At 45.1% G+C, this 17,086-nt stretch overlaps 2 protein-coding genes across 6 annotated transcripts in view; both read left to right on the forward strand.

The window, feature by feature from the left end:
- LOC143929724 (hemicentin-1-like) overlaps window positions 1-17,086 on the forward strand; it is a 419,992-nt gene that overhangs the window by 262,296 nt on the left and 140,610 nt on the right. The gene's annotated exons all lie outside the window — the stretch shown is intronic.
- Window positions 10,790-17,086, forward strand: part of LOC143929728 (natural cytotoxicity triggering receptor 3 ligand 1-like) — a 34,129-nt gene continuing 27,832 nt past the window's right edge. The window contains exon 1 of the mRNA XM_077453702.1: window positions 10,790-10,945. Coding sequence (XP_077309828.1) covers window positions 10,894-10,945 — 52 coding nt within the window. The 5' untranslated portion in view covers window positions 10,790-10,893. The remainder of the gene's footprint in view (window positions 10,946-17,086) is intronic.

The following is a 17,086-nucleotide window of genomic DNA, read 5'->3' on the forward strand; positions in this document are numbered from 1 at the left end:
CAACTTCCCACTTTGGCTCAAGCCTGTTGCTCCTGCCCTACCCCTACCACCCCTGCGGAAGGGCCTGCCTCTTCCTCTGCCTGTCATTTTTTAAATGACCCTGTGACAAAACTCTTAGTCCCTATACCGATGAAGGACTGCTGCAGTATAGGGCAGCGGTCAGCAGTAGTGCACCTCAACCCTATGTATTGTGGACCGATACCAGTCCTTATAGAATAGCAGACTGTACCTCACTCAACCCTATGTACTGTAGCACCCTACACAGACCAAGTTACCAGTCTTGATAAAGAGCTTTGTGGAACAAGTGAGTTGTGACTGATTAGCAGACTGCAGCAGAAGGGCAGCAGTCAAGTATAATATTCTTTCTATATTTGGAAGAAAGAATATTATACGTGTACAAGCCTATTACCGTACCACTGATACCAGTCCTGAAAAGAACCTTTGTGGAACTAATAATAACAGCTACTGATTAAACTGACCCTCACTGCCTCACACACTGCTTCCTGCCTGTCCCTATATAAACTGGCAAAACAGAGGCTGCTGGAACAATTACTGGTTACTGGAATAGCACTTTTGTGGACCTGATAGTGACAGCTAATGAATGATGACTAAACTGACTGTCCCTACAGCACACAGCGTCCTGTCCCTTTCTCTACACTGACAAAAGACACTCAGGCTGCTGCAAGAATCACTAGCACAGCACTGCCTATCCTGAAAGAGGGATTCCACCAAAAAAAATAAATATTAAAAGCCAGCAGCTATAAATACTACAGCTGCTGACTTTTAATAAATGGACACTCACCTGTCCCGGGTTCCAGCGATGCCGGCAGCCGAGGCCAATCGATCGCTCGGCCCTCGGCTGCTGCTGCCACCATTCCAGGTGAGGGAATCAGGAAGTGAAACGAATCAGCTTCACTTCCCGGTTCCCTATTGCGCATGGGCGAGCCGCGCTGCGCAATAGGAAATCTCCGCGCTGTCACTGGGACCCCTGTGTGTCCCAGCAGACAGCGCGGCAGGGCAGGAAGTGGCGTAGACTCCCGTGTCAGTGTAGAGAAAGGGACAGGACGCTGTGTGCTGTAGGGACAGTCAGTTTAGTCATCATTCATTAGCTGTCACTATCAGGTCCACAAAAGTGCTATTCCAGTAACCAGTAATTGTTCCAGCAGCCTCTGTTTTGGCAGTCAAAGTTCTTTTACACAGTAAACACGGAAGTCCGCCGGGCGAATGGCGCCAATAGTCCGCCGAACGGGCGGACTGCGAACAGCCGAAATTCGCCGCGAAACGACCGCCGGGCGAACCGTTCGGCCATCACTAGTCAGCACGTTGACTCAAAACTTGAACAATCAACTGAGGGTGAACAGGAACCTTTTCTCTCAGTACCCGGAATGTTTCCCGTCTCCTTTATGGTACTGGAAAAGTGTGAACTCATCAATGTCCTTCTCGACTCAGTACCCAGGCACTTCTCAGGATGCCACTTGCCGGCCCACCTCCGAAGAGTCCTCCCCCGGTCACTTCCACGAGCTGTGGTGTCCCTCCAAGCCGAGAGCGCACCCGGACACCTTGAATCCTCCCTCGGATCAGCAGGTTCTGAGACTCGGGAACGGACGGTTCCCTACCCCAGACCAGGCAGGTCTATCAGGGGCCACTGACAGGAACATGTTGCGGGGTGTTGAACACCCCATAACCAGGACCCCTCACGGGGCTACCCCGGTCCTGGAACCAGAACACACCCCACGGGTCTCACACACAACTCCGGATCCCCGAACACGTGACCCACACCCGTTTAAGTACCCCTTCCCAGACTCCTCAGCGGGCCCCGGCACTCCCACAGATTGGCTCAGAGAGGCCCGATACCTAAACATCCAACCAGGCCCGGACTGGGACAAAAAATAGGCCCGGGCATTTTGGATTGAGCAGCCCATGACATGGTAACCGGCCCTTTCCCCACTCTCCACTCTGACAAATGTGGGGGGGGGGTGAGGTAGGACCAGGAAAGAGCATGGGGGTATGGAGAGCACAGGGAAGAGTCTTGAGAACATGGGGTGGGGCAAGAGCACAGAGAGGAAGAGAAGAGCACAAGGAGAGCATAGGGGGAGGTGGAGAGGACAGGGGGCAGCAGAGAGGATAGGGGGAGGTGGAGAGCACAGCAAGGGTGGTGGAGAGCACAGGGGGGGCAGTGGAGAGCATGGGGGGAGGTGGAGAGTGCAGGGAGTGCGTCGGAGAGCATGGGGGGAGGTGGAGAGCGCAGGGAGGCAGCAAAGAGCATAGGGGGAGATGGAGGGCACAGGGAGGGTGGTGGAGAGCATGGGGGGATGTGGCGAGCACAGGGAGGGTGGCAGAGAGCATTGGGTAGGTGGAGACGACAGGGAGGGTGGTGGAGAACATAGGGAGGGGGCAGTGGAGAGCATAGGGAGGTGGAGCGCACTGGGGGTTGGCAGAGGGCATGGGGGAGGTGGATTGCACTGGGGGGTGGCCGAGGGCATGGTTGAGGTGGATTGCACAGGGGGGGGTGGCAGAGAGCATAGGGAGGTGGATTGCACTGGGTGGGTGGCAGAGGGCATGGGGAGGTGGAGCACACTGGGGGGGTGGCAGAGAGCATGGGTGAGGTGGATTGCACGGGAGGGTGGCAGAGGGCATGGGTGAGGTGGATTGCACTGGGGGGGTGGCAGAGAGCATGGGGGAGGTGGAGCGCACTGGGGTGGTGGCAGAGGGCATGGGGGTTGTGGAGCGCACTGGGGGGGTGGCAGAGGGCATGGGTGAGGTGGATTGCACTGGGGGGTGTGGCAGAGGGCATGGGGGAGGTCGATCGCACTGGGGGATGCAGCGGGCATGGTTGAGGTAGATTGCACTGGGGGAGGGTGGCAGAGAGCACGAGAAGGCAAAGAGTATGGGTGGTGTAGAGAGCAGGGGGGGGGCAGCAGTAATAAGCAGGAAAGGAGGAGGGGTGGGGGCGGCTGCATATAGAACAATCATTCTCTTCATCTTCCTCCTGCAGTCTCCTGCTTCTCCTCTACCTCTCACAGGCATTCTGATACTGCAGGAGGAAGATGGAGAGAATGATTGTTCTATATGCAGCCGCCCCCATCGCTCCTCCTATCCAGGTTATAAGGGGGTGAGCGCAGAGCACGGCGCGGAACTCACGTTTTCTGTTATCCGGTGTTCTGCCAGGACTCAGCAGCAGGTGTCTGCTTTGGCCCCTCCCCCTTCACAGTCATCATATACAAGAGATGACCAGAGACTGCAGATCTATTACAGGAGATGACCAGAGACTGCGGATCTAATACAGGAGATGACCAGAGACTGCAGATCTAATACAGGAGATGACCAGAGACTGCAGATCTATTACAGGAGATGACCAGAGACTGCGGATTTAATACAGGAGATGACCAGAGACTGCGGATCTAATACAGGAGATGACCAGAGACTGCGGATCTATTACAGGAGATGACCAGAGACTACAGATCTCATACAAGAGATGACCAGAGACTGCAGATCTATTACAGGAGATGACCAGAGACTGCGGATCTAATACAGGAGATGACCAGAGACTGCGGATCTAATACAGGAGATGACCAGTGTGAAAGGGATCTCTATGAGAGACTGACCACTTTTATTTTTTATTAAGATCAGTTTTAGGCTGGGTTCGCACTGCTGCGGCTACGAGAACCGGATGTGATTCGCACCGCACTGCAGTGCAAATCACATCCGATCTCTGTGCGATGCGAGTTCAGCCATACAGATAGTATACAGATAGTATGGCTGAATTCGCATCGTACCCGCCCCAAACTCGCACAGGACCCTTTTTTGGTCCGCAGCAGAATCGGATCGCATGGGGGTTCACACCATGCGATCCGATTCCTGTCGAGTTTGCAGATTGCACTGCGATATGCGAACTGATCTGGGGGTGTCATTAACGTTTCACTGACACTCCCAGCAGTTCGCATAGGGCAGTGTGAACTGCTGCCGGGAGGCATGCGATGCGGGAACCCGCCGCGCATCCGCGGCGTTCCCGCATCGCTGCAGTGTGAACCCAGCCTAAAGCATAGCCAGGCATGAAAAAAATAAATAAAACACTATCAGCCAAGATATAAAAAACACATTGGCAGGCATGATAAAAAAAAAAAAAACATTGGCAGGCATGAAAAAAAAAAAAAACATTGGCACAGGCATGATTAAAAAAAAAAAAAAACACATTGGCACAGGCATGATAAAAAAAAAAAACACATGGCAGGCATGGAAAAAAACAAACAAACATTATCAGCAAAGATGCATAAAAAAATATACATATGAAGCAGGCAATAGTGTCACTTACCTTTCTAGTTGAAGGTTCTTTTACGACACTAAGATGAGTTCTCCTCCAACTCCTCCCCCTTCGGTCACATGACCTGTCCTCTTCACATGACATCTTCTGCAAAGGTGAAAGGCCGCGGAGGTGGCCGAGGCCGAGGAGATGGCTGTGGTGAGCGGCGCTGGCACAAGGAGCAGTCCAGCCCGCAGCCCAGCCCAGCGCAACTCAGTCTCTGGCAGAAATAAATGCGGCCGTCTCCGCGGAGCTTATGGCGGATTGTCACTGGACCAGCTTCCCAGTGATATGCGGCCTGGCAGGCCGCGGCCCACCGGGCAAATGCGCCCTATGGCCAGTCCGGGCCTGCATCCAACCAAGCCTGGTTCTGACCTGTCATGTGCCCCTCACCGCTCACCTCACCGCTCACATGACCAGGCAGAACTTCCAAACACAGCCCGGCCAGACTGGTGTTAAGGCCCAACCTACATAATTACCCCTCAGAAATCTTTATTGTTCTGAGACCAAAAACTTACATGCGTGTGACATTTCATCCCAAATGTCATCCGCTACATATATGATCAGTGTCAGTATATATATATATATAATGATCAGTGTCAGTATATAAATAATGATCAGTGTCAGTATATATATATATATATATATATATATATATATATATATATATATATGATCATACGATCAGTATATATATAATAATTAGTGTCAGTATATATATAATGATCAGTGTCAGTATATATATAATAATTAGTGTCAGTATATATATAATGACCAGTGTCAGTATATCAGTATATATATAATGACCAGTGTCAGTATATAAATAATGATCAGTGTCAGTATATATATAATGATCAGTGTCAGTATATATATAATAATTAGTGTCAGTATATATATAATGACCAGTGTCAGTATATCAGTATATATATAATGATCAGTGTCAGTATATAAATAATGATCAGTGTCAGTATATATATAATGATCAGTGTCAGTATATATATAATAATTAGTGTCAGTATATATATAATGACCAGTGTCAGTATATCAGTATATATATAATGACCAGTGTCAGTATATCAGTATACCGTATATATAATGATCAGTGTCAGTATATAAATAATGATCAGTGTCAGTATATATATAATGATCAGTGTCAGTATATAAATAATGATCAGTGTCAGTATATATATATATATATATATATATATATATATATGATCATACGATCAGTATATATATAATAATTAGTGTCAGTATATATATAATGATCAGTGTCAGTATATATATAATAATTAGTGTCAGTATATATATAATGACCAGTGTCAGTATATCAGTATATATATAATGACCAGTGTCAGTATATAAATAATGATCAGTGTCAGTATATATATAATGATCAGTGTCAGTATATAAATAATGATCAGTGTCAGTATATATATAATGACCAGTGTCAGTATATCAGTATATATATAATGATCAGTGTCAGTATATAAATAATGATCAGTGTCAGTATATATATAATGATCAGTGTCAGTATATATATAATAATTAGTGTCAGTATATATATAATGACCAGTGTCAGTATATCAGTATATATATAATGACCAGTGTCAGTATATCAGTATACCGTATATATAATGATCAGTGTCAGTATATAAATAATGATCAGTGTCAGTATATATATAATGATCAGTGTCAGTATATAAATAATGATCAGTGTCAGTATATATATATATATATATATATATATATATGATCATACGATCAGTATATATATAATAATTAGTGTCAGTATATATATAATGATCAGTGTCAGTATATATATAATAATTAGTGTCAGTATATATATAATGACCAGTGTCAGTATATCAGTATATATATAATGACCAGTGTCAGTATATAAATAATGATCAGTGTCAGTATATAAATAATGATCAGTGTCAGTATATATATAATGATCAGTGTCAGTATATATATAATAATTAGTGTCAGTATATATATAATGACCAGTGTCAGTATATCAGTATATATATAATGACCAGTGTCAGTATATCAGTATACCGTATATATAATGATCAGTGTCAGTATATAAATAATGATCAGTGTCAGTATATATATAATGATCAGTGTCAGTATATAAATAATGATCAGTGTCAGTATATAAATAATAATCAGTGTCAGTATATATATATATATAATGATCAGTGTCAGTGTGTATATATATAATGATCAGTGTCAGTATATATATAATGATCAGTGTCAGTATATATATAATGATCAGTGTCAGTATATATATAAGGATCAGTGTCAGTATATATATATATATATATATATATATATATATATATAATCAGTGTCAGTATATATATAAGGATCAGTGTCAGTATATATATAAGGATCAGTGTCAGTATATATAATGATCAGTGTCAGTATATATATAATGATCAGTGTCAGTATATATATAAGGATCAGTGTCAGTATATATATATATAAGGATCAGTGTCAGTATATATATATATATATATATATGATCAGTGTCAGTATATATATAATGATCAGTGTCAGTATATATAATGATCAGTGTCAGTATATATATAAGGATCAGTGTCAGTATATATATAATGATCAGTGTCAGTATATATATATAATGATCAGTGTCAGTATATATATAATGATCAGTGTCAGTATATATATATAATGATCAGTGTCAGTATATATATAATGATCAGTGTCAGTATATATATATAAGGATCAGTGTCAGTATATATAATGATCAGTGTCAGTATATATATAATGATCAGTGTCAGTATATATATAATGATCAGTGTCAGTATATATATATAAGGATCAGTGTCAGTATATATATAATGATCAGTGTCAGTATATATATAAGGATCATTGTCAGTATATATATAATGATCAGTGTCAGTATATATATAATGATCAGTGTCAGTATATATATAAGGATCATTGTCAGTATATATAATATGATCAGTGTCAGTATATATATAATGATCAGTGTCAGTATATATATATAAGGATCAGTGTCAGTATATATATAATGATCAGTGTCAGTATATATATAAGGATCATTGTCAGTATATATATAATGATCAGTGTCAGTATATATATAATGATCAGTGTCAGTATATATATATAAGGATCAGTGTCAGTATATATATAATGATCAGTGTCAGTATATATATAATGATCAGTGTCAGTATATATATAAGGATCATTGTCAGTATATATAATATGATCAGTGTCAGTATATATATAATGATCAGTGTCAGTATATATATATAAGGATCAGTGTCAGTATATATATAATGATCAGTGTCAGTATATATATAAGGATCATTGTCAGTATATATATAATGATCAGTGTCAGTATATATATAATGATCAGTGTCAGTATATATATATAAGGATCAGTGTCAGTATATATAATGATCAGTGTCAGTATATATATAATGATCAGTGTCAGTATATATATAATGATCAGTGTCAGTATATATATATAAGGATCAGTGTCAGTATATATATAATGATCAGTGTCAGTATATATATAAGGATCATTGTCAGTATATATATAATGATCAGTGTCAGTATATATATAATGATCAGTGTCAGTATATATATAAGGATCATTGTCAGTATATATAATATGATCAGTGTCAGTATATATATAATGATCAGTGTCAGTATATATATATAAGGATCAGTGTCAGTATATATATAATGATCAGTGTCAGTATATATATAAGGATCATTGTCAGTATATATATAATGATCAGTGTCAGTATATATATAATGATCAGTGTCAGTATATATATATAAGGATCAGTGTCAGTATATATATAATGATCAGTGTCAGTATATATATAAGGATCAGTGTCAGTATATATATAAGGATCAGTGTCAGTATATATATAATGATCAGTGTCAGTATATATATAAGGATCATTGTCAGTATATATATAATGATCAGTGTCAGTATATATATAATGATCAGTGTCAGTATATATATAATGATCAGTGTCAGTATATATATATAAGGATCAGTGTCAGTATATATATAAGGATCATTGTCAGTATATATATAATGATCAGTGTCAGTATATATATAATGATTAGTGTCAGTATATATATAAGGATCAGTGTCAGTATATATAATATGATCAGTGTCAGTATATATATAATGATCAGTGTCAGTATATATATAAGGATCATTGTCAGTATATATAATATGATCAGTGTCAGTATATATATAAGGATCAGTGTCAGTATATATAATATGATCAGTGTCAGTATATATATAAGGATCAGTGTCAGTATATATATAAGGATCATTGTGAGTATATATAATATGATCAGTGTCAGTATATATATATAAGGATCAGTGTCAGTATATATATAAGGATCAGTGTCAGTATATATATAATGATCAGTGTCAGTATATATATAAGGATCAGTGTCAGTATATATATAAGGATCAGTGTCAGTATATATATAATGATCAGTGTCAGTATATATAATATGATCAGTGTCAGTATATATATAAGGATCATTGTCAGTATATATAATATGATCAGTGTCAGTATATATATAAGGAACAGTGTCAGTATATATATAAGGATCAGTGTCAGTATATATATAAGGATCAGTGTCAGTATATATATAAGGATCATTGTCAGTATATATAATATGATCAGTGTCAGTATATATATAATGATCAGTGTCAGTATATATATATAATGATCAGTGTCAGTATATATATAAGGATCAGTGTCAGTATATATATAATGATCAGTGTCAGTATATATAATATGATCAGTGTCAGTATATATATAAGGATCATTGTCAGTATATATAATATGATCAGTGTCAGTATATATATAAGGAACAGTGTCAGTATATATATAAGGATCAGTGTCAGTATATATATAAGGATCAGTGTCAGTATATATATAAGGATCATTGTCAGTATATATAATATGATCAGTGTCAGTATATATATAATGATCAGTGTCAGTATATATATATAATGATCAGTGTCAGTATATATATAAGGATCAGTGTCAGTATATATATAATGATCAGTGTCAGTATATATTAGAGGTCGACCGATATGGGTTTTTCTCTGGCCGATGCCGATATTTAGAAATCATGGCGGCCGATATATGATGCCGATTTTTTTTGGGCCGATATGTTAGGCCGATTTTATTTTATTTATTTATTTTTAATCCCCCTTGATCTCATAAAATCTAACACACCTTTCACACTGGGGCGTTTTTTAAGGCGCTTTTGGGCTAAAAATAGCGCCTGTAAAGTGCCTGTAAAATGGCTCCCCTGCAGTCTGTGTGAAGTACAGAGTGCTTTCACACGGAGGCGATGCGCTGGCAGGAGGTTAAAAAAAAGTCCTGCAAGCAGCACGTTTGGAGTGGTGTATATACCCCTCCCCCACCACTCCTGCCCATTGATATGAATGGGCACCACTGCCGAAGCGCATGCAATGCGATTTGGCAGCAGTGCTTCATGGGCGCATTTAACCTCTTCCTTGGCCGCTAGCTGGGTTATATGTGCCCCACTAGCAGCCAAATAGCACCGCTAAAATGATGGTAAAGAGACGCTAAAACTTGCGTTTTACCATCAACGCCTCCCCGCTCTAGTGTGAAAGCCGCCTTCATACGTGATACAGAAAATTTCTTACACTTAAACATTTATTAAACAAAACAAACCTATATATTAAATAAAAACAGGTAGTCAAAACTTTTGGACAAAAAAAAAAAAAAATGGGCTAACTTTACTGTTTTTATTTTATTTTTATTTTTAAATGGTGTATTTTTTTCCCCAAAAAATGCATTTGAAAGACCTCTGTGCAAATGCCGTGTGACATAAAATATTGCAACAACCGCTATTTTATTCCCTAGGATCTCTGCTAAAAAAATATATATAATTTTTGGGGGTCTGAGTGATTTTCTGGCAGAAAATACAGGAATTTTACTTGTAAGCAACAAGTGTCAGAAAAGATTTAGTCTTTAAATGGTTAAACTGAGAACTTCTACACACAGAGATGATTTCATTCATTCAGAAGTGTAAATATTGGATCTTTTTGTTCTTTTCTTGGCAGCCCAGAGAGGAGGAAAGTGTTGCTATGACGACTCAGCAACTCACACTGACTTCTATACAGAAGTCATTTCAAAGTCCGCTGTAGTTCTAAATCGGCTTTTTATCAGCACAAATCGGCCGATGCCGATTATTTAAAAAACTGCAAATATCGGTCGACCTCTCTCTCTCTCTCTCTCTATATATATATATATATATATATATATATATATATATATATATATATATATATATATATATATATATATATAATGATCAGTGTCAATATATATATAATGATCAGTGTCAGTATGCAGTACCTCTCTCTGTCCTCCAGGTGGCGAACTCGGCCTCCTCCCTCCGGATGGTGGGGGTTATTCTCCGCTCCCAGGAAGTGTCAGTTCTTCCAAACAGAAAGTCTTTTCTCTCCCGATAAGGAACACTCAGCCATGTCATTGTAGGGTGGAACCCGAATTCTGGAGACAATGAGACCCCCAAATATCCTCTACATACTCCTCCCCCTCTTCACTGTCACAGGTAAGTGCCCTTGTACTGCCCTACACTGTGTGGTTCAGCTGGACCTGATTGCACCCTCTATTCTCCTCTATGCAGACACCATAACTTGCAAAAACCCATTTCAATATTCTCTTACAGTGCTTCTAGGGAGGGGGATGGAGGGGGATGGGGGGTGAGGGGGGGGAGGGGGTATGTGGCAGGGGACGGTGTCAGTCTTTTTTTTATTTTTAATAATCGATTTTTTGACATTTTTGAAAAATGATTTTTGGGGAAGTGGTGTCAGTTTTTTTTTTTTTTTTTTTTTACACTTTTTAATTCTTTTGATATTTTTTTACAATTTTTTTTTTACATTTTTTGGGGGGCTTTGGTGAGACGTACGGAACAGACCCCTGACATCTGTGAGACAGACAAGGGATTGAGGACACAGATTCCCCAGTCCCTTTCTCGGGCACTAAAGATGAATGGAGAGGAGACAAAGCCTCCTCTCCATTCATAAACTGAGCAGAGTACATGGGTCACTCACTGTGTCCAATTCCTGTCAGTTCCCCCCCCGTCTCCCCCCCCCCCCCCCCAGCCGATGTTCTGGAATTTTATATAAGAAAACATGAGCTGTTGGGGCGCCTTGAGGACTGGAGTTGAGAAACACGGATCTATAGAGTGTACTCGTCTCAGTCCAGAGCACTAAGTATAATTTCTGTCTGCTGCCTCCTTCCTCTGCTCTGTTTTCCTGACACCAACAGATAAATGGTGACAGGGGAGGGAGCTCCATCACGCCGCCTGTGATTAATAGTCTCAGCTGTGTGTGTGTGTGTGTGTGTGGCGGGGGGGGGGGGGGGGGGGGGTAGCCCTCCCTTTCCTCCAATCAGCTCTCACTGAGCTCTGCAGAGTGTGACTTAAGCTCTCTGCCCCCTTTTTTCTGAAAGCCCAGATAAGCTGTATAAATTCAGCACTTTGACTGGCTGCAGAGAAGAGAAGACCGCAGATAAACAGGTACCACTTATGTAGGTGGATTTGTTTAATCTCTGTGGATCACCTTCACTGGGGATATGGAGGGATATAAAGGGTTTATGACCAGTATCTCCGAGATGACCAGTATCTCCAATATGACTGGTTTAAGGTGGGAGACCCCCCTGTATGTTTTTCCTATCCAGTGTGATCCTAACCCCTGCACAATCAGCATGTTACATACTCCTAACTAGAGGTCGACCGATATATCGGCCGATATTTGCCGTTTTTTAAATAATCGGCATCGGCCGATTGTGCTGATAAAAAGCCGATTTAGAACTACAGCGGGACTTTGAAATGACTTCTGTATAGATTCTGTAATAGAAGTCAGTGTGAGTTGTCTGAGTTGTCATAGCAACACTTTCCTCCTCTCTGGACTGCCAAGAAAAGAACAAAAAGATCCAATGTTTACACTTGAATGAATGAAGTCATCTCTGTGTGTAGAAGTTCTCAGTTTAACCATTTAAAGACTAAATCTTTTCTGACACTTGTTGCTTACAAGTAAAAATCCTGTATTTTCTGCCAGAAAATCACTTAGACCCCCCAAAAATTATATATATTTTTTTAGCAGAGATCCTAGGGAATAAAATAGCGGTTGTTGCAACATTTTATGTCACACGGCATTTGCACAGAGGTCTTTCAAATGCATTTTTTGGGGAAAAAAATACACCATTTAAAAATAAAAATAAAATAAAAACAGTAAAATTAGCCCTTTTTTTTTTTTTCGTCCAAAAGTTTTGACTACCCGTTTTTATTTAATACATAGGTTTTTTTTTTTTTAATCTAAATCAGACATACAAGTAAGAAATTTTCTGTATCACGTATGAAGGCGGCTTTCACACTGGAGCGGGCAGGCGTTGATGGTAAAACGCAAGTTTTAGCGGCTCTTTACCATCATTTTAGCGGTGCTATTTGGCTGCTAGTGGGGCACATATAACCCAGCTAGCGGCCAAGGAAGAGGTTAAATGCGCCCATGAAGCACTGCTGCCAAATCGCATTGCATGCGCTTCGGCAGTGGTGCCCAGTCATATCAATGGGCAGGAGTGGTGGGGGAGGGGTATACACCACTCCAAACGTGCTGCTTGCAGGACTTTTTTTTAAGATCCTGCCAGCGCATCGCCTCAGTGTGAAAGCACTCTGTACTTCACACAGACTGCAGGGGAGCCATTTTGCAGGCACTTTATAGGCGCTATTTTTAGCCCAAAAGCGCCTGAAAAACGCCCCAGTGGGAAAGGTGTGTTAGATCAAGGGGGATTAAAAAATAATAATAATAAAAAAGGAAAAAAATAAATAAAATAAAATCGGCCTAACATATCGGCCCAAAAAAATCGGCATCATATATCGGCCGCCATGATTTCTAAATATCGGCATCGGCCAGAGAAAAACCCATATCGGTCGACCTCTACTCCTAACCCCTGCACAATCAGCATGTTACATACTCCTAACCAGGCCCGGATTGGCCATAGGGCCAGGCTGCAAGTCCTTGCGGGGCTCATCCAGCTTCTCCTTGCCAGTTAAGCTCAGCCATCGGAGCTGGGAGCTATAGATGAGACGGTCTTCTGTCGAGAAGTGCTGGAAAAGAAAATGTGAGTTCACCCCCCCCTGTAAACTGCATAGGAGGAGGGGTGGGGGTGGGGCGGCTGCATATAGAAGAATGGTTCTCTCCATCTTCCGGCTGCAGTAGCGAATGCCTGTGAGAGGGAGAGAAGCAGGAGGAGGATGGAGAGAATTATTCTTCTATATGCAGCCGCCCCACCCCCCCCACTCCTATCCTGCTTCTCTCTGCCAACCCCCCATACTCTCCACCTCCCCCCATACTCTCCACCTCCCCCCCATACTCTCCACCTCCCCCCCCATACTCTCCACCCCCCCATGCTCTCTGCCAACCCCCCATACTCTCCACCTCCCCCCCATGCTCTCTGCCAACCCCCCATACTCTCCACCTCCCCCCCCATACTCTCTGCCAACCCCCCCATACTCTCCACCTCCCCCCCATACTCTCTGCCAACCCCCCATACTCTCCACCTCCCCCCCATGCTCTCTGCCAACCCCCCATACTCTCCACCTCCCCCCCATGCTCTCTGCCAACCCCCCATACTCTCCACCTCCCCCCCATGCTCTCTGCCAACCCCCCATACTCTCCACCTCCCCCCCATGCTCTCTGCCAACCCCCATACTCTCCACCTCCCCCCATGCTCTCTGCCAACCCCCCATACTCTCCACCTCCCCCCCCATACTCTCCACCTCCCCCCCATGCTCTCTGCCAACCCCCCATACTCTCCACCTCCCCCCCATGCTCTCTGCCAACCCCCCATACTCTCCACCACCCCCTATACTCTCTGCCCCCCCCATACTCTCCGCTCCCCCCATGCTCTCCGCCTCCCCCAATACTCTCCACCTCCCCCACATGCTCTCTGCCATCCCCTTATATTCTCCACCTCCCCCCATACTCTCCACCTCCCCCCCATACTCTCTGCCACCCCCCATGCTCTCTGCCATCCCCCATACTCTCCACCTCCCACCCCATACTCTCCACCTTCACCCCATGATCTCTGCCATCCCCCCATACTCTCCATCTCCCCCTGTGCTCTTCACATCACCCCCATGCTCTTCGTTGCCCCCCTTGTGCTCTCCACATCACCCCCACGCACTCCACTTGCCCCCCTGTGCTCTCCACATCCCCCATTCTCTCTGTTGCCCCCCCCATGCTCTCTGTTGCCCCCCATGCTCTCTGTTGCCCCCACATGCTCTCTGTTGCCCCCCTGATCTCTGTTGCCCCCCTGATCTCTGTTGCCCCCCTGATCTCTGTTGCCCCCGTGCTCTCCGCTGCCCCCCGTGCTCTCCGCCTCCTCCAATACTCTCCACCTCCCCCACATGCTCTCTGCCATCCCCTTATATTCTCCACCTCCCCCCCATACTCTCTGCCACCCCCCCATGCTCTCTGCCATCCCCCACACTCTCCACCTCCCCCCCATGCTCTCGGCCTTCCCCCATACTCTCCACCTCCCATCCCATACTCTCCACCTTCACCCCATGCTCTCTGCCATCCCCCCATACTCTCCATCTCCCCCTGTGCTCTTCACATCACCCCCATGCTCTTCGTTGCCCCCCTTGTGCTCTCCACATCACCCCCACGCACTCCACTTGCCCCCCTGTGCTCTCCACATCCCCCATTCTCTCTGTTGCCCCCCCCATGCTCTCTGTTGCCCCCCATGCTCTCTGTTGCCCCCACATGCTCTCTGTTGCCCCCCTGATCTCTGTTGCCCCCCTGATCTCTGTTGCCCCCCTGATCTCTGTTGCCCCCGTGCTCTCCGCTGCCCCCCGTGCTCTCCGCCTCCTCCAATACTCTCCACCTCCCCCACATGCTCTCTGCCATCCCCTTATATTCTCCACCTCCCCCCCATACTCTCTGCCACCCCCCCATGCTCTCTGCCATCCCCCACACTCTCCACCTCCCCCCCATGCTCTCGGCCTTCCCCCATACTCTCCACCTCCCATCCCATACTCTCCACCTTCACCCCATGCTCTCTGCCATCCCCCCATACTCTCCATCTCCCCCTGTGCTCTTCACATCACCCCCATGCTCTTCGTTGCCCCCCTTGTGCTCTCCACATCACCCCCACGCACTCCACTTGCCCCCCTGTGCTCTCCACATCCCCCATGCTCTCTGTTGCCCCCCCATGCTCTCTGTTGCCCCCACATGCTCTCTGTTGCCCCCACATGCTCTCTGTTGCCCCCCTGATCTCTGTTGCCCCCCGTGCTCTCCGCTGCCCCCCGTGCTGTCCGCTGCCCCCTGTGCTCTCCGCCTCCCCCAATACTCTCCACCTCCCCCACATGCTCTCTGCCATCCCCTTATATTCTCCACCCCCCCCCCCCATACTCTCCACCTCCCCCCCATACTCTCTGCCACCCCCCCATGCTCTCTGCCATCCCCCATACTCTCTACCTCCCCCCCATGCTCTCGGCCTTCCCCCATACTCTCCACCTCCCACCCCATACTCTCCACCTCCACCCCATGCTCTCTGCCATCCCCCATACTCTCCATCTCCCCCTGTGCTCTTCACATCACCCCCATGCTCTTCGTTGCCCCCTTGTGCTCTCCACATCACCTCCACGCACTCCACTTGCCCCCCTGTGCTCTCCACATCCCCCATGCTCTCTGTTGCCCCCCCATGCTCTCTGTTGCCCCCCTGATCTCTGTTGCCCCCCCGTGCTCTCCGCTGCCCCCGTGCTCTCCGCTGCCCCCCGTGCTCTCCGCTGCCCCCTTGCTCTCCACTGCCCCCCGTGCTCTCCGCCACCCCCATGCTCTCCACCTTCCCACCATGTCCTCCACCTCCCCCCATGCTCTCCACCACCCCCCATGTGCTCCACATCATTCCCACGCTCTCCGCTTCCCCCCTGTGCTCTCCATTGCCCCCCATACTCTCCACCTCCCCCCATACTCTCCACCACCCCCCCTGTGCTCTCCATCACCCCCCGTGCTCTTCCCCACCCCCGTGCTCTCTGCCACCCCCCCATGCTCTCCGCCAGCCCCCCTGTGCTCTCCGCCGCCCTCCCTTTGCTCTCGACCTCCCCACATGCTCTCCACTTCCCCCCTGTGCTCTCCACCTCCCCCTATGCTCTACGCTGCCCCTCTGTGTTCTCCTCTTCTTCCCTGTGTTCCCTGCCTCTCCCCTGTGCTCTTGCCCCACCCCATGTTCTAAAGGTTCTTCCCTGTGCTCTGCAATCCCCCATGCTCTTTCCTGGTCCCACCTCACCCCTCCCACACCTCTCAGGGGATCTGTTGGGGAGGAGAGTGGGGAAGGGGACGGTTAACATGTTTTGGGCTGCTCAATGCAAAATGCCCGGGCCTATTTTTTGTCCCAGCCCGGGCCTGCTCCTAACCCCTGCACAATCAGCACGTTACGTACTCCTCACCCCTGTACAATCAGCACGTTACGTACTCCTAACCCCTGCACCTTCAGCACGTTACGTAGTCCTAACCCCTGCACCTTCAGCACGTTACGTACTCGTAACCCCTGCACAATCAGCACGTTACATACTCCTAACCCCTGCACAATCAGCATGTTACATACTCCTAACCCCTGCACAATCAGCACGTTACGTACTCCTGCACAATCAGCACGTTACATACTCCTGCACAATCAGCACGTTACA

This window comes from Lithobates pipiens, unplaced genomic scaffold (genome assembly GCF_037356315.1).
Source record: "Lithobates pipiens isolate NorthernLeopardFrog02 unplaced genomic scaffold, aLitPip1_a1.2 Scaffold_24, whole genome shotgun sequence".
NCBI classification, from domain to species: Eukaryota; Metazoa; Chordata; class Amphibia; order Anura; family Ranidae; genus Lithobates; species Lithobates pipiens.